The sequence below is a fragment of the Manis javanica genome, chromosome 13, assembly GCF_040802235.1.
Source record: "Manis javanica isolate MJ-LG chromosome 13, MJ_LKY, whole genome shotgun sequence".
Classification (NCBI taxonomy): domain Eukaryota; kingdom Metazoa; phylum Chordata; class Mammalia; order Pholidota; family Manidae; genus Manis; species Manis javanica.
In genome coordinates this window covers 73,089,541-73,108,418 of record NC_133168.1, presented here as the reverse complement: position 1 = coordinate 73,108,418, position 18,878 = coordinate 73,089,541, and the positions used below count along the sequence as shown (strand labels likewise).

Below are 18,878 nucleotides of genomic sequence, written 5' to 3'. Positions count from 1 at the left end.
AGTACTGGTTCTGTTACGAGAAGAAGGGAGAAAGGACGTTGGGTAACTAAGCATTAAGGAATGTACGCGATTGGCTCAAACAGCACTTTGTGTATCCAGCTCCTCTAATTGTCCTGTTTTGTCCTTTTCTTTTTTCTGTTCCCTATTAGATTGTAAAGTTCTTGAAAGAAGGGGACATGATTATTTAATATGGCTACCTCTTTCCTCCTGCTTCTCTGCTTTGGACCATGCCTAGCATTTAGCTGGCCCTCACTGAATAATTTTTGAACAAGTGAATAGCAGTTGATACCAGCCAGAACTGTTAGGCTTATTCTTGCATGTAACCATGAGATGACCGCCTGCTTACTTTCCATTCATACCACTTCCTGGTTCTCTCTGAGACAGATCGGGTATCTTAAGTATGAAATTACCTAACATTTGTAAGTTACAGAATTTCTTTATAGGTTTGCGGACAGTTAACATTCCCCAAATACAGGACAGAATTAAATACACCTACTATGTATGCACTTAATGACAGACCAAAAATAGACAAGGACAAGAAGTCCAACCATAATTATTAGGGAATAACTTTACAAATTATTTAATTTTTTTGAGGTTTTAAAAATTGAGGTAGTAAAAAACACACAACATAAAATTTACCATTTTGACCATTTTTAAGAGTACAATACAGTAACATTAGCTAGCTGCACATGACTGTGCAACAGATCTCTAGAACATCTCACCTTGCAAAACTGAAACTCACACTCATTGGACAACTCCCCTTACCCTTTCTCCCCCCAGCCCCGGCAACGACTGTTCTACTTTCCGTTTCTAAGATTTTAACTACTTTAGATGCCACATATAAGTGGAATCACTAATATGTATTTGTCTTTTCATGGATGGCTTATTTCACTTAGCATATAATGTCCTCAAGTTTCATCCATGTTGTAGCATATGACAGAATTTCCTTCTCTGAATAATGCAATATTCAGGTTGAATGCTATTGCATTGGATGTATATACCATGTTTTCTTTATCCATTCATCCATTGAGATACATTTAGGTTGCTTCTGCCTCTTCGCTATGGTAAACAATGCTGCTGTGAACATCTGTGTACAAATATCTCTTTAAGATCCTGTTTTGAACTCTTTTAGTTGTATATAATGGAGTGGAATTAGAGTCATATAATAATTATGTTTTTAATTTTTTGAGGAACCTCTATGCTTTCTTCCATGTGGTCGCACCATTTTACATTCCCACCAAGAGCCCACAAGGGTTCCATTTTCTCTATATCCTCACCAACACTTGTAATTTTCTGTTTTTTGTTTTGTTTTGTTTTATGATGGGGACCATCCTAACAGGTATGAGGTGACATCCCATTGTAGTTTTGATTTCCATTTCCCTGAAGATTAATGATCTTGAGCATCTTTTCATGTTTGTTAGCCATTTGTATGTCTTCTTTGGATAAATGTCTATTCAAGTCTTATGCCTATTTTTTATTCAGGTTGTTTTTGTTGTTGAGTTATAGGAGTTCTTTATATATGCTGGGTATTTACCCCTTATCAAATATATGGTCTGCAAACATTTTCTTCCACTCCACAAATTGCCTTTTCACTATGTTGATTCTTTGCTGTGCAGAAATTTTTAAGTTTGATGTAGTCCACTTTGTCTATTTTTGCTTTTGTTGTGTATACTTTTGGTGTCATGTCTAAGAAATCATTGTCAAGACCAGTGTAATGAAGCATTTCCCTTATGTTTTCTTCTAAGAGTTTTATAGTTTCAGGTCTTACATTTGAGTGTTTAAGGAGTTAGCTTTTGAGTTAATTTTTGTATGTGGTATAAAGTAGGAGTTTGTTTTCATTCTTTGCGTCTGGATATCCAGTTTTCCCAACATCATTTGTAGGAGAGACTGTCCTTTTCCCATTGAGTAGCCTTGTCACTCTTATGGAAGATCATTTGACCCCATACAGAAGAGTTTATTTTTGGGCTTTCTATTATGTACCATTGGTCTATATGTTGTCTTTGTGTCAGTGCCATAATGCTTGGATTACTGTAGCTCAAAGCCTAAAACACTTACTTACATTATGCAGGTAATAAATTATTTAATCAGTCTAAGCTGTATTTTAGTTTATTTCACACCACGAAGTTATAAATAACAAACATAAAGGTTCCATGCTGAATTTATATTGAAATGGTTTTCCAAAAGGTGTTAGCATGTTCACCTAATATGTCACTGCGGTGTAATGAACTTCATGGGTACCAGGGCCTGCCAACAGTAGTTCCATTTCCTGGCTGCCATCCAAGCTACAGGTGAAGTTTTAGGTACTTTTTAGTGCAGATTAAATGCTCTCCACTCGTCTCTACCTTTGTCATATGGTTTATTGGTGAAATTATTGGGTAGCTTTTGCTAATAGTTATCTAGGCTTCTGAACTTAGAATTCAGCACATTTACAACATTCTGTTAAGATTGTCTGTTCACTAGACAAGGTAATTGCATGCCCTGTACTGCCTTACTTGGGCAAATGCAAATGCAATAAATAAATACAGAACTGGAATGGGAACCAAATGTGGCAGTCAGCATATGAATTAGGACCTAGGTCATGCTAATTAGAACTTGCTTTTCTACCTAAGATTACCTGCTTACTACGTTTTTCTCCCTTCTCTTTATCAAGCTTTAATCTCTCCCCCTGTTAGAAAAAGGACACCAGGTACTCTTCTTATGCCCCCCGAAAACATAAGCTCTTTATTTTGTGACCTCATCACATGTTTTACCTCTCAGCAGTCCCCTCTATCTGTGCTGTGTTCTGGTTATCTATGTGCATCTTATCCTTGCCCCCATTGGCTATGTTGGAAGACGTAAATTTAAGGATAAAACTGCCTGTGTTTTGCAGTATGTCTCTGTGTTGATCACCACACGTGTTGCCTGGTGCAATAATGTCTGACTCTTCAGAGTGTGGTTCCTGGGTGAAATTCCATCATTATCTGCTTTCATAAAAATCCCACTTTGGTATATTGCCTTGAAACAATTTCCCTATAAGCTTCAAGGAGTTGGTGTTTAGTTTCTACAGTGGAAGTCCTGTCTTGTTTAAAGTCTGAGACCATATACCAGGTCAGAGTTTGTTCTTAAGAAAAGAAAATCCCTTGAAACAGGAGCAAACAATTTTGGGTGTTAATAAAATATTAAGGATGAGGAATAAAATATAGAGGATGAGGAATGCCAAGTTCAACCTTGTGGCAGATGTGAACATTGAGCCTTAGACGTATGCTCTTATTTCTAATAGCAATGAATAGATTTTTCACTTCTTATAAAAATGAAAATTGAAACAAAGCAGAGCTGTGACAGTGCTCTGTACACTTTGATGTGCTCTGGAAACATATCTCCAAGGGTGGCAACAGCAGGACATAAATATTAAGAGCTGGCATTTGAATCCTGTTCTTATTTGATAGGGCAGATTTTATCAGCCCCACTTGTGGAACAGAAAATGGTGGTTGTTGAGGTCACCCCAGCTACCCCAAGGTAGAGTTCTAGTTCAGACCCAAGTCTCTGATTCCATCTCCTTGGCTGTGCCCACTGCCCGCCCTCTCCTGAAGGAGAATCTGGTCTTCACGGAAATCAGGAAGCTCCTTAGAACGGGAGGTCACGTTGTGATTACCGTCTTCCACTCCAATCTGAACAATTCTTTCAGAAAGATGCTTGGCTCCTCAGCCCCCATCTCCCAGGCCCTTCCTCATGCATGTGCGTGCACACAGACATGCACGCACACACGCACAGTCCAGAGAACCAGGAACAGGGTGTGGAATCCTTGCTGCTCTGCCTTCGCATTCCCAGCACAGCCAGTCAGGACTTGTGTGGTGGGCTGGGAGCCAGAATCCCCCTGCCATTCGAGCAGGAATGGCAGCTGCCACATGGTCACCTCAGCAATTCCCACGATGCCAGGGGATGGGACAGAGTCTGCAGGGCTTCTTGGCCATTGCTTCTCTCTTCCTCTGGAAAAGCTCATCGGTTCAGGTACTCTGCAGGCCTGCCAATTTAGTATTTATTAGAGGAAGTGGTGACTAACATTTATTTATTGATTATCTTCTCCCTTCAACACAATAATAATAATAAAAATTTCCTGGGCACTCACTGTGTGTGTGAACTGACTCTGATAAATATCACAGTTACTCTAGGTACTGTGGTTATTTTACAGATGAGGAAAGACAGCTGGCTTAAGGGTCTGGCTCAGGTTTAGACAAGAGGGTGAGTGACAAACCCTGTTCTGTTTCACTCCAAAACCGCCCAGCTGCAGGCAAGGAGCATAGGACACCGTGAAGGATATTGGCCTGCATATAGCTAACCTCACACCAGCTGTAACAGGTTGGTTGTGTCCCCAAAAAGATATATTGAAGTCCTAATCCCTCATACCTCAGAATGTGACTTTATCTGGAAATGGGGTTATAGCAGATGCAATCACATAAAGTAAGATGAGGTCAGATTGACGTAGAATGAGCCCTCTGTCTTGTGTGGAGAACAGAGACAGAGAAGGTAGCCAAATGATGACAAGGCAGAGCCTGCAGGAATGTGGCCACAAGCCAAGGAATGCCTGGGGCCACCAGGAGCTGGAAGAGGCCAGGAAGGTTCCCACCCTAAAGTCTCTGGGGGGCAGCTCTGCCGGGGCCTTGCTTTCAGCCTTCTGGCCTCCAGAGCCGTGGAACAGTATAATTCTATTGTTTCAAGCCACCAAGTCTGTGTTACTTTGTTAGAGCAGTGCCAGGAAAATAATAGACTAGGCGAAATGAAGAGTTTTAGTAGAGATAGACAGCAAGTATAATAGGAATGTGTCTGTCACTCAGGGAAACAGACTGGAGAGCCTGGAAAAGGAAAAAGACCACTTCTGCCTTAGCACGTAGTTATAAAGGATAAGTCAGTTTCAGGAAGTGACAGGCGGGTGCACAGGGAATGAGGGGCACGCAGGGCCGTGGGAGTTCAGGCATAGGGCTACGGCCGCCTGGCAGGTCTGGGAGGGAAGAGGCCTGTGTGCATGCAGCGGGGCTGCAGGGGAGATGAGTGGGGACTGGGGCTGGGGGCAGTTGTCAGGCTGTGTTGCTCCCTGTGTTTCCTCGTACCCCGTTACTGAAAGGCCCAAGTTGTCTCCTCTGAGCCCAGGATCCATCTTTCCATGAAGCAGATCTTCCTCTGCTGGACGGGACACTAAGCAGCTGAGATCTACCCACTTCTGCCTGTCTTTATGACAGAGCCACCCTGCTCCCCATTATACTGTCGGTCTAGTAGCCTAGCCAGGTCTCCCCAGCAGGGTCTCGAAGCCTGGGGCCGGACCCTCATTCATTTGCCAGTCCCCTCAGAGAGACCTGAGTCCTTCCTCTGACCTGGCATCTGGCCCTGGACCTTCCATGAGTCCAGTCAGCTCCTGCATGCACATGCGCGCTCCCACGTGGGATCCACCCAGCGGCCCAGCCTGTCTGGCCCCATGCATGGCCTGGTTCCAGATCCCAGGTTTTCCTGGCTGCGCCAGCAGGCCCCGCCCTTACAGCACTGAAGGTTTACAAGCAGGAGCATGACATGATCCAAGCAGTAGCTCTGGCTGCTTTATCCATACTAAGCTGAAAAGTGGATCACGGGGGAGCTGTGTCTGCCAGGACCAGGTGCTTAGTGAATATTCATTGGTTAAATGAACAGATAAAGGGGCAACAATGTGAAAATTATTGTGATTGTCCAGGACAGAGGTACTGAGCGCCTCGATGTGACCTTGTCCTGTTTCAGATACAGAGACAGCAGGACAGGGGAGGGAGATGGGGGCTGGGGCCGCAGCCTCTCTGTTGCAGAGTATAGAGTGAGAGCTTTGCCGTTCAACGGTCCGGCTTCAATCCTGGCTCTGGCACCTTCTGGCCTTAGGTTGTGGGTAAGTGACTCTGCCTTTGAGCCTCGGCCTCCTCCCCCATGGCAAATGGAATATCAACATTCACCCTCAGAGTGACTGGGAGGAATGGATGTGGAACAGGTGATTTCACGTTTGTGGCAATCTGCATCTGGGAAATGGATCCATGGGGGGGGTACGACCCTCACCCCCCAGATCCTAATTCCTTAGGGGAAGAATAAAAAGAATAAGGTATCACCCAGGTTCTTAAAGGTTGGGATGCCTGGAGAAGGTATTGCCTCGTAGGCATGCAGGCTCAGGAAATAAAATAAGTCTCCAATAATCAGGACCAGTTCAATGCATGGGACTGGTACTTACTAAGTGAAGATGTGAGGAAACAAAGACCAGTTACATGAATGACCAGATCTGGGTATAATGTGCAAACAGGAAGTAGAAGCCCAAAGCCAGCCTGACTCCCTCATGCATACTGTGGAGCCAAATCCCGAGTTGTTGAGTCCGCTCTGGCCCTTGGGACTGGCAGAGGGTGAGTGGGGGCCATGTGTCTCTAGCAGGGGGACAGGACTATGGAGGCTGGAAATTGGGCTGGGAAAATAGCACTGGGCGTCAGGCTGGAAAAGAAGATGTGGATACTAGTGGAGTTGTGAAGGATTAGACCAGAGGGCAAGGGGGGAAGAGGAAGGTAGCTGAGGATGATTCAGCCATTTACAATCCGCATGAGTGCCAGGCAGGCAGAGTGCCCTCAGAGGTAATCTGACCTGTGGCCTGCCTGGCAGAGGGCTTGGAATGGAAGCAAGGATTTTTGTACCACTCCCGGAGTGACTGGCTCTAGAGAAGGCTAGGCTGCTCTCCCAGAGATCCACGCGATGGCAAGCCAGGCACAGTCCGGGCTGTGTGCCCAGGTCCCTTAGCAGCCAAAGCACCTTTCCCAGATGACACAGCACACTGCATTCACTTTTTCAGAGGTTTATGTGAAAATGTTCTCAGCCATTAAAACTGAGTAGAAATGAGCCCTTAATCCAACATGAATTCTAATAACTAAATTTAAAATTTGTAAGGAACCTGTCACGTTTGGTGCTCAAACAACAAGCGTGATAGTAAGAGACAAAAGTTAAGGTAAAATATCTAAATGGAGTAGCTCAGCCTATTCTGGGCATGAGCAGCAGAGGCCTTTAGGAGATTAATTTATTTACAGTGGGATCTCATGAAGATCCATGTTGGAAAAGGAGGAATGAGAGGAAAAGTGCCCTATTGAATATTAAGATACGCTTACCGCAAAGCCACACTACAGTGAGACAGCAGAACACACAAGCCTGTGGAGGAGAACAGAATAGGCAGGCACACCGAGGGGCACACGGGGACGACATGGACAACGACGTGGACACCACAGATAATGGGAGAAGGATGGATCGTGAGACGAATGAGCTGGGAAACTGCTCTGCATGGAGGGAAAAAAAACAAACATATCCCTACTGGATTCCATGTTAAGGGTGGACAGCACTTCAGGACAATTAAAGATCTACACGTGGAAGGCAAAACAGAAAATGAAGAAGAATTTTTTGGAAATAGGCGAAGGAAAATACTTACAAAATTGAATGTCAAGAACTCAAAACTATAAGGCAAAAAAATTGATGAATTTGATTAGAAAGAACACCGAGGACAAAATTAATCTAGATGATGGAGAACATATTTGCAATATCTAAAGCTGGGGATTAATAACTAGAAAACACAGGAAAACTCTTGCAAACAGCAAGAAAACCCCAGCAAAAATAAGCAAAGGAAAGGAAACATCTCCAAATAAGGAAATCCGAAAGGCCAACAAGCATAGTAGAGACACTCAAACATGTTAGTGACCACAGGAACACAGATTAAATCATTAATGAGGTATGTCGTAGTTACTGCCATGGTACCAAATAAATGCAGAGGGGTGTGAAGCTGTGGGCCCATGCCCTGCTGGGGAGGTCACAGAACTCAGCCCCTCTGACCAGGGTGACCAGATGTCTCTGTGCCTGAGACAGTCTTGGTTTATGCCTATTATCCTTTTATTGTTAATATTTATAATTGATTATTATTAATAATTATTAATCATGCTCCTTTTCCTTCTCTAAAGTGCCCTTGTTTGCATGATCAATTATATGGCCACCTTCTTAGGACCCAACAATTTCTCTCATGGTTATATGTCCCAGTGAAATTCTCAGGTTCACAGGGTCCTGTGTGCAACATTAGTGGATTTATGAAGCTAAACTGAGTGTCCATCCTGGGAGGGAGGACAGGTGACAGGTGGCGGATACCCACAGAGGGGTTATGCAGGTGTGAAGAGGAAGGGATTAGATGAACCCACAGCAACATGGGTGAATAATAAAAGCAGTGTCAGGTAGAGAAAACAAATGAATCAGATGGAGATACACATATCATTTATAAAAATAAAAATTATGTGTACACAAAACTACACATTTTGCAGAAAACACATATAAACAGATATTCAATAAACACATTTGGATGATGAGAAAATAGAAAATGGGAATAAAAAGGAAAAACTGCAATATCAAGATCTGGACTCAATAATAATAGGTAGAATCTTCTGTAAGAGGTCTCTGACGATAAATGTTCAGTGAGCCACCCATTGCTACATCTTGGTTGCCACTGTTTGCTAAGAACTCTTAGAGCTTTGGGGAGTCACAAAGGTTCATTCCACTATGTTGATGGAATAAAAATGTCTATCGAGGCCTGCCCTGCGTCAGACTCGAGGTAGACATCGGGATATAAGGACAGTGTCTTCCGGGAGCCATAGCCAAGTTCCAGTCTGAAATTAAAACACTGTTACAAATGAAAAATTCTCTTTGATAGAACTAACTATAAACATAAGTATGTGGAGCACTTAAGTATTAAATGTTTTGAGAGTTGGTACAGCATCTATAGAGAATGGAGTCCAGTTCGCTTTTTAGGGGAAATCTTGATTCCTGAGTAGTGTTTTGAAACAGGGAAAGATGCAGTTGCTGAAGATAGGTGTTCCTGATGGGGACAGTGAGAGAAGACAGGAGAGAGTGGGGCTGTTTGGAGGGGCAGAGGGAGGAGAGAGAGGGCAAGGTACCACAGGCAGAACAAAGACCAGACCTCCTCAGACCCTGCAGGGATCAAAGGCAGAGAGGTAAGATTCACTGGCTGAAAGTACCTCAAAATCTTTAATAAAAAGTTTCACTTGTTCCTGAAGGCATTCAGAGAACATAAGCAGGAAATTTATGGCACTGAAATAACCCTTGAGTCATGATCATTCTTTGTCAACTTGCATGGAACAGCCTCGGGGAGGGAGCTGAGAGGCACTTGTAGTTTGAAGGAGCCTAAAACATAATGCTCCTCTCCTGGGCCTGCTGTGAAACCACTGAGAAAAACTTGAAAGCTTTATTGTAACCCCCCTCTATAGACTCCACTCTGGGGCTCAGATAGCTTTTTGATTGTGGGTGGGCTGCTTTGCTTTTTCTTTCGTAAAAATAATTTCAAAATGAAAGTAAGTCTCAGGAAATGTGTGCCAACACCCCAAGTGTGCGGCAGGTGGAGAACCGAGCTCAAGGATGACCAGGAGTCCTCGGAAGAAGGAAGCTGCCCGGAGCAGAGAGGGCTCTGTGCCCAGTACCCACATGGTGTTCTGGGGGGTCCCTGTGGACTCCCGGCACAGGCCCCACTGCAACAGTGATGAGCAGTCAGAGGAGTCGGCCCGTGGCAAGGTGGTGGGGCACTGCTGGTCTGCATGCAAAACACAGCTCTGCTGGCAAGGAAATGTGCAGAAAACCGGAAGGCCCGTGTCCTGTCACGTGAGTGTGCATGAGGAAGGATGCGCAGAGCAAGGGGTTGGGCGGATGGCTTGGGATGGCACCGGGCGGTCGGCACCAAGAGGACCTGCCAGGGAGGAGCAGCACACAGGTGCAGGGACCCCTTCCGAGAACATTCCTTAAGTGTAAGACCTTGATACCAACTGTGACAATTCCTAAAGTAGAAAGTGTGACCATCCAGGCACACGGAGATCAGCCCCTGTCACAGGGTCACCTGCAGTGCAAGGGCATGCCTGCAGTGATGGCACTTTAGAGCTGAGAGGGTATCACACGGCACCAGGTTTAACCCATGTGTATGACAGATAATAAAACCAGTCTGTAGAGAACAAGGCAGCAGATGTCTGTGCCCAGCTCACAGACATGTTTTGTCTGGCTTGCAGAGTGATCAGAAAAAGCTTTAAGGTCATTGCTAATGTTTAAGAATTGGGAAATTGCAGGTAAAATCAGGGTTTCAAGCTTTTCTTGAAAGTAAGGCATGTGGCAGAATAGGGCCCATGTTCTAGCATGGCAACAGCCATCAGCAGAAGCTGAGGGGTTGCTGGCCCTCGGGACCGCCCTTCCTCTCCTGGGACCCCACTCCTATAGTCTGGCTGCTTCCTTCCTGTAATCGAACCACCTGTTCTGCTCACACTTGTGACTGCTGCGTGGTCCGAGGGATGTGCTGACATTCCTGGTGATGGCAGAGCTGGACCCAGCTCCAGATTGTCCAGTTGGCTTTGGACTGTACCACCCGCCTGTCCACGTGTTCCTGAACCAATTTGGTGGGGGTCACTTGAGGACCCAGTCTGAGATGGTGGTTTGGAATTGTGGATTAGCCTAGTGACAATGAGAATTTCATAGAAACTCATGGGAAGTCAGATAAACCTGAAGCCGCCAAATGCCACATTTTATGAAGTGTAAACTTCATGGGGTTCATCTGTCTTGCTCCCTACTATAGTCCCTTGCATGATAAGGTGTAGGAGCTCAATAAATATTTGTCAAATGAAGTTTGTGGTTTCAGCCTAAAGCATTGCTCAAGAGGTTCTAAAGATGAGTTCATTCCAGAGTGAGTCCTTTAGAGACTCAGGAAGATCCAGCTGGTCAGGTAACATTCATCACCTGCTACAGGATTTGTTTGCCCTGTTAGCACACCGCTTTTCTTTCTTTCTTTTTATAAATTTTAAGTGGCAATTCTGCAGTTTTATTTGTCAGATCTCTAGGATCCAGACCTCCGAGTGCTCAATGAGGTCTTGTAGTCACTACAGAGAACATACAGGACTGTGTGTTGGATTCAGCCCAATAAATATTCACCGAGCTTGCATGTTGCACAAGTTCCCGTCTAGGAACTTGAGATCCTGGGACAGAAGACACTGTCCTTACCTTCAAGGAGTTCAGTTGGAGTGGATGGCAGTCCACACAGCTGCTAAGACAGGTGTGTCATGCTGGGCCTTTCTAGCATCTTAACTGCTTTATTCAGTTTGCTTTTGACAAGCAAGCAAGAAGAAAAAAATTCATAATGAATTTTAAATGTTTATTGTTTATATACCTCAACCAAACACCTAATTAATAACATCTAACTTACTTATTAGGAGTTGGTTGTTTCACATGAGTGGATTTTTTTTCATATAAAACATTAAGTCTTGTAGAGAGGAGACACAGAAACGGATGGTGTCCCCTGCGGAGGGCTGCGGTGGGGGGGGGGGGCTCGGCTCCCTCCCTGCCTGCCCTGTTCCCCACCACCCTTCCTGCCCCTGCCCCTCCCTTCCCCCAATCCTTTCTTCTCTTTTCTCTCTCCTTTCTTTCTTTTATTCTTTCTCTCTTCTTTCTTTTCTCTTGTCTCTCTCTCTCTCTCTCTCTTCTTCTCTCTTTCTTTCATCCGACAATAACATGAAAAAATACTACCATGTCAAATTTGGATACTGGGTACAGAGTTGTGTATTGAATTATTTTCTGAAGATTTAAAACACTTTATAATTGTTTTGAATTGAAAGAAAAAAAAGCTTTCTGACAGTATAGAGGAGTCATAAATAAACCCCTTTCCTGAGAAAGTGGTCAATATGAACAGCTGTCAATGCCCTGGGCTCTATTTTGTGCCCTCGGGGCTCCTGTGGAATTGCAGTCAGCTCTCCCCGGGCTGTGTGGACCCAGCCGGCTGGACTTTGAGTTCCTGTCTGTTCTGTTCTAATTCTTCTGCCTCTTTGCTGTCAAGCACTGCTTCTCACAGTTGTTACGGCGTCAGCTTGTACCTTGCACCCTCCCTCCGAATCTGCTGTATCCTGGTAAAAGAGCTAAGCAAACTTATTAAAATCCCAACTAAAATTGGAATTAAGGGAAACCTAGGAAGGCCCTAAGTAGACTTTTTTTACACATTTCTTTTTTTCTCTGTCATCTGGTTTTCAATGGTGTTGCGTACAGCTTGGATCTAGGTAAGTTAAGTGTCCCCATGGTTAGCAATCCGGAGGACAACAGTAAGGCGTATGGAAGGAAAACTAACATGAGTGCACTGGCTTGGGTACGAACTAGCAGTGTTGACTCACTTCATCTACTCAACAAGTATTCACAGAACATCTGCTAGGGACCAGGCACCGTCTCAGCTGCTGAGAGCCCAGCAGTGAACCAGATAGACAGGAGCTTCAGTTCTTGTGGAGGAGACAGAAAACACAGATGCAGACAAGCAAGACTACACAGAGGGCTGAGGGCTGTGAGAGCGACAAGTCAGGAGAAAGGCTGTGAGGGAGACGCGGCACGTCACGAGAGCAGGTAGTAGCGGGGCAAAGACCTAGAAGACAAGGAAAGGCCCGGCTGGCAGACTAGGGGGCGGTGCATTCCAGGCGGAGGGAACATCAAGTATGGGACCCCTGCAGCAGAAACAGGCTGATGCATTCACAGAACAAAAACTCAGGCAGCTGGAGCAGAGCTGGCCCAGGGACTGGTAGGAGGTGCCGCTGGAGAAGCAGGCGTGAGCCAGACTGCGCAGGGCCAAGGAGCGGGTGTGAATTTTATTCCAAACCTGCTGGCAGGGAGGAGACACGATCCAGCATCTTCTGAAATGGGGCTGTTAAATCTGCTGGCTTGCATGTACATGCATGGAGGATGAAGTGGGGTCTAGAGAAGGGGAACTCAGGTTTGGGGCCAAGAACCAGGGCAAATGGTGGTGCTGTTGGCTAAGAAGGAGAAGGCTGGGAGGGGAGCAGTTCTCAAAAATCAAGAATACTGGAGAAAGGAAATGAAGAATTGTAGCTTGGGGGAAAGGTCAGGGCTAGAGATGTTATTTAAGCCTTGGGATTGGACGAGATGACCTAGGAAAAGAGTGTACATAGATAAAGGCCCAGGAATGAGCTCTGAGCTAAGTCTTGGTGAGAGGGTTTGGGGGAGGAACCAGAGAAGAGGAGAGGGGACAACAGAGACAGTAAGAAGAGAATGTTCCCAGGCACTGTTACATTTGGTGGAGGCTGCTGCTTTAGAAAGATAAGATGAGGCAGAGAAGGTTGTCCCCTGGATACAGCAAGACAGAGGTCACTGCAATCTTGACGAGAGAAATGTGGGTGCAGGAGTGGGACAGTGAATTCCATCTCCTCTGTGAAATCTGGGCATCAGAATAGATGGTGACATTCAAGGTCCCATTGAGGTCGTCATACAATGTGCTTTTAAGTTAGAAGAAATTTTTTTTCAGAAAAACTCATAAATGATCAGAATTAAGAGAAATTATAATAGAAGCTATGCTATTTGGAGTTTCATCGGTCAAATTAGTTGTGTGATCATTAGTACTCTTTTACATAAAACCTAGTAAAGCTATTTATGCAAATTTTTTAATAAACCAAGGAAACAATTCAAATAGAACACCTAGTGGCCAGAATTCTCCTTAGTGAACCCATGGTATGTAAGTTATACCATCAAAATGGTGTCAAGAGGCTCCCTCTAGTTTAGTGCCCTGTGAAGACTCATCTAAATGATTTCTAGGCCCAGTGCAGAGTGGCTACCTCTCTAGCCGTCTGAGTTTTTATTCATTCTTTTGCCTTTTCACCCACTGTCCTGAGTTTTCACCAAGGTTATTGAGCCCTAAAAAATAACCCAAGTCCTTGCCTTGCCAAGGGTACCCTATGTTTCCCTATTGCCTATTCTTTTCAAGTGATGGAGACTAGAGATTGTCACACTACTTGTGACCTTTTTCTACAGGGTGAGACCAATCTGGCCCTAGTGTGGAGATGGGCTCCCAGGTGGTCTGATAGGTAGCCTGCAGTGAGGGGATGTGTGTGTTCTGTGTGAGAGTCCTGGTCCTTGTCACTGTGTCTAAAGCCACCGCAAGGGTGGCCCTGCCTCACTTTAGTGGAACCTTGTCTGACGAACTCCAGGCAGTCTACCAAGAGCATTTCAGCAGCTCATGGGTAGACATGATTTTCTAGTTTAGCTGAGAAACTGACAACCTGAAACGAGGAGCCAGGCACTGAAAGCCGATGGCGCCATCGCAGAGAGCAGGGAACGGCATCCGGGGCTCGGAGCTCCAGGCTTCCTCCCTTCCTTGGGCGGCATTGATTATCAAATGTGAACAAAACCATGTCTTACAAAACGGGATGACTTCACAAAAAGGGTGAAGGGAGAGGCAAGGTATGCAGTATTTGTTGGGGTCCTGCCACACACCAAGTCAGTGGTTCTCAAAATTTGGGGTACCACAGACTCACCCAGGAACTTGTTAAAGACATAGATCCCAGGGTTCACCTGACTCTTACTGCCCCGTGATTCCTAGAGGGGGCTGCATGAGTTATTCTCATGCACACCAAAGCTTCAGTTACCACTGTCCCACTAAGCAATCTGTATAGACTGCTTGGAGTTCAGTCTTCTACATGTGTTGGAGGGGAAGGGCTGGGGAGGGGGTAAGGTTTGGTCAGGTGAAAACAAATGATCCATGGAAAATCCTCTTAAGACACTTGTAAGATTTCAGTATAAATGTTTTTTCTGGAAGAGTGGAAATAACCCTGTAAAATAGTACAAAGCTTAAAGTATATAAGCATAGGATGAATGCAAATGCAAAGTATGACTCTATACTATTCTATCTTATGCAAAAAAAGTATAAGTCAAATTTGAGTAAATGCTCCTATTATATGACACATCTGTGACACAAGAACACCATGAAAAACACAATTAAATAAATATTATTATCTTCATTATATGGAAGAAGAGGTGAGAACTGGGTCAGGTTAGGAGACTTTGCCCAAAGTGCCCAAGCTTGTAAATGCTAGAACCAGAACTCAAGACAGCTCTGTTTGCTTCTGAAACCTGTTTGCTTCTGATCTTTTCATTTTTACCAATCTCCATAAGCCAGATCATTTTCCAGCATTCCCCTGAAGGTTAAATTTCAGAAATGCTCCAGAAGGTCTTGGGCCAGTGCTATTTCAACATCCAGTTTAGAAGACAGTAACTATGAACAGGGCCAGATACAAATTAGATTAAAGGCCTATCCTACCTGCAGAGTTGGGGACCACAAATGGCTAACAAGGTTTCAGGCAGTGATCAGGAGGGGACACAGAGCTAGGAGTGATCTGTCCAGTCTGAACCATTATCACTGCAGGTTACTCAAGTATCTCCCATAGTTTACTCCCTACTGCTGTTTCCATCTTCATTTCAATAAAACAGACAGTCTTTCAGAGGGAACATACTTGCCAGAGCACAGGACAAAATCTCAGAAAAGGCCTCCCTCCTTGCCTGGACCTCTGAAATGCCCTGGGCCTGCAGCTGGGAGACAGTTACAGGTCACAGGACAAGAGTATCGCAGAGACAGTCAGTCCTTAGGACAGGTTAGGCATTACCAGGGGGCAGGCACTGTGCTAAGCACTTTGCATATATTATCTCATTTAATCCCTACAAGCTCATGTAGGAGGTGCTACCAGTATCTCCATTCTGCAAAGTAGAAGACTGAATCTTTGCTCAAAGCAACTGGTTACTCTCTGTACCAGGACAGATTTGAGTGCTTACTTTGTGCCAGACATTGGTCTAGGCACTGGACCTGTATTAACTCTAATCCTGGTGACAACCCTATGCAATCAGTTGCCAGAATTATACCATTTTACAAATGGGAAAACTGAAGTACAAAGGGGTGAAATAACCCGCTCAGCTCACACAAGGAGTTAATGTTGAGCTCAGCAGAGGAATTCAGGACAAGCTGTGGTCTCAACCCTTAGCCTACATCACAATCACCTGGAGGGCTTGAAGATCTAGATTGCTGGGCCCCAGTCTGGAGTTTCTCATTCCTTAGGTGCTGGGGCTGTACCTGTGAATTTCCATTTCTGCAATTTCCCAGATGAAGCTGATGCTGCTAGCCTGGGAAGCTCGCTTGGAGAACCACTGCTCTAGCTTAGCTCTCTTTATCACGTGCAACAAATCTTACTTGCCACCAAAGTCCACGTGTTTTTGTGTGTTTTTAAAAATTCCTCTTGAGAACCATTTGCAAAAAATATTAAAAATAATTCCAGAAATTCCCCCTATGGAAATTTTACTGTAGCTTTGTGTTAGTCAAGTCAAACGAGATCACAAATGTATCCTTTAACCAGAGCCTTCGGCGATGGGGCGTCTTCTTTCTTGTCCTCCACCGAATCCGACCGGTTGGCTGGCAGCCACGTGCGCCGGGAGCAGCAACCCAGGCCCTAACTCTCACAACGCCACCTCGGTCTCGGCTACGCGGGCAGAGCCACCCCAAAATGGCCTAGCACCTGCCCTACGGCCTCTGGCTCCTCCAGGCTTATCCACATTTTCTTGATTTCCCTCGGTTCGCGATGGAGCAATCTCACACCTTCCATCTGCAATCAGGACCAGATTCGGCAAAGTTCTCCAAGGGCAAGGGGACAGGAGCGAAGAGGCAAAGGTTTTTTGGACATGGAGAGGCAGCAGCGCGTGGTGGGGGCGTCTGGTCTGGGCGAGCCGGGCCGGGGCGCGGCGTGGGGGGCGGGGAGCCAGGCTGGGGGCGCCCTCGGGTGCGGGCGGCGGTCGCAGCCATCTTACTCGCCGGGCGCACTTCGCAGGTCTGGCGGGCGGGACGGAGAGGGGCGCGGCCCCGGGACCCCGCCCCGCCGGGAAGTCTCGGCAGCGCGGGCCGCGAGCGCAGTGACGGACGCGCCGGCAGCCGGGAGCGCAACGGTCCTCTGCGGCGCGCGGGTGAGCCGGGCTCGCGGCCGGGGTCGGCGGGCGGAGGGGGTCTGCTCGGTCCGTGGCTTCGCGCTGCGCTCTCCGCGGAGGCGGCAGTGACCGGGACAGGACGACAGGTGTGGCGGCGCCGGCCCAGCCGAGGGGCGGTCCACACGCCACCCCCGGCCGGTGGTCCCCGAAGGGATCCGGGCCCGCCCCGCCGCCCGCCGGGCCGGGTCCTGGGGTCTCTGCGCACGCTTCTCGCGTTCTCAGCAAATACACTGCAGGCGAGGCTGAACCTGCCGGCGCGGGCGCCCCGGCTGCGGCGCGACCTTCCCCTGGGGTCCCCCTCCGGCAGTGCCCGCGGCCCCCGGGCTGCGTGGGCGCGCCCCCTGCTCGCGCCCCGCCGGCCTCGCGCGGCCCGTCTGCCCTCGGCCCCTCCCGGGCGGGTGCAGTTTTTAAAGTGTTTCTCAAAGGCTTGACGGTTGCGGTTTCAGCGCTGAGGCAAACGGTTGCTTCACAAAGTGAAACTCGCTGTCTGCTGGGCTGCCGGCTGGCTTCCTGGGAGCCCCGCGAGCTGCCTCGGTGGGGCCCCGCCTCGGCCCCCTCCCAGCCGGGCCTCCCGCCAGGCCCCTTCCCGCCGTCCCGGGCCCGCGCGCGCCTCCGCGCTCCCGGCCTCCAGCCCCAGAGCCCTCCCCGCCGGCCCCCCGACCCCCGCCGGCCCCCACGCCCCTCCCCGCGGGGCCCGCCCGGCCCGCGGTAATTGCAGGCTGGGCGGTGACTCATCCCGGCGCCCGCCCGGCCGGTTCTTAAGCAGCCGCGCGCGGTGCGGGCGCCGTGAGTCCGGGCGCGGCGGAGGCTGTTCGCTGTACGGGCTGTGCTCTGCCCACAGGTCGGGAGGAGTCTCAGCGGCTGGAGAGCTGTATTTCCGGAGGACTGAGGAAAACCGACCAGGAACCGAAAATGCCGAAACCAGTGAGTAGCCCAGTTTCTGGGCTGGGTCGGGTGCTTCCGGCTGCATTTTCCGGCGCAGTTACCTGGGCGCGGTGCTTGGGATTCTTTGTCAGGCGAACCTCAGGGCAGGGGTAGGGAATTGTTTCCCCCCTTTGTTATTTGTTGGTCCTTTTGTGGAACTCTTGAAGAAAGCACAGATCAGGATGCTTTTCGCTCTACCAGCAGCCTTTGGTGAGCCCCCTCCCCCTACCAGGAGTTTCGGTTTTATATAAATAAAAGTTAGAAAATCCTTTTACAGGGCTTCCGTCCGTTTAAAAAGTGTATTCTATTGCAACTTGGAAGTTTCGTAAAAAGAAAAGTTGTCTAAGTCGCAGGAGGGTCAGGTGGCTTCGGACGACATACACCAATTCCGAGTCCGGCCAAAAGAATCGGAACCAAATGCACCCCAAATATTCCTTGGGTGCTTTAAAGGCCACCTGGCAGAGGAACGCTGTCTTTCTGACGGGCAGCTTCGTTCCAGTCCATTTTACCCCAGGCCTGTGAAGCCGTGCTCTGTTAACCCGGGAATTTGCTGGTGGCAGCAGGATTCCTCTCCGAAAGAGGTTTAGTAATGGACTTGAATTGCAGACAAGGCAGCCCTGGGGTTTGATGGGAAGGCGCCTTGGGCTCCCTCTGATCGTGCACTCGGCACACATCACAAACACCAGCAGAATAAAGGGCTGCTGTGCCTGCACCTCTGTTGCCCCCCACCCCCGCCCCCCGAATCTGATTATGTTGCCTTCTTGGTTAGATTGCTTACTAGGCCTGGGGTGTTTCAGATTTGATTTAAATTGTGGGACCAAGGCAGATTTTCAGACTGGTTTTTCTTGAAAACTTCTTTATATTCTGTTTTAACACAGGTGCCCTGGTGACTAAATGTTGAGGAGAGGATTAAAAAAATTTTGAGTTCTGAATCCCAGTTGAGAAAATGTCTGGATTCATTAAAAATTGCAATGAAAGATACATACGGAATTCTAGGTTTTTGAACAAGCTTAGTCTATAGTCCATGCTTATGTGCTTTTTCTGCCGTTAAATTTTAGATTCTCTAAAAGGAGTTCTTTATTAAGGAACCCTTAATTTGTTAGGTTGAATAAGTTACTATGTTAATACAC

General features: G+C 47.1%; 1 protein-coding gene across 1 annotated transcript in view; it reads left to right on the top strand.

The window, feature by feature from the left end:
- The first annotated feature begins 16,670 nt into the window (after positions 1-16,670).
- The window catches only part of EZR (ezrin), a 48,712-nt gene continuing 46,504 nt past the window's right edge, over positions 16,671-18,878 (top strand). The window contains exons 1-2 of the mRNA XM_037023657.2: positions 16,671-16,803; positions 17,666-17,748. Of these exons, the coding sequence (XP_036879552.1) occupies positions 17,737-17,748 (12 nt within the window). The 5' untranslated portion in view covers positions 16,671-16,803; positions 17,666-17,736. The remainder of the gene's footprint in view (positions 16,804-17,665; positions 17,749-18,878) is intronic.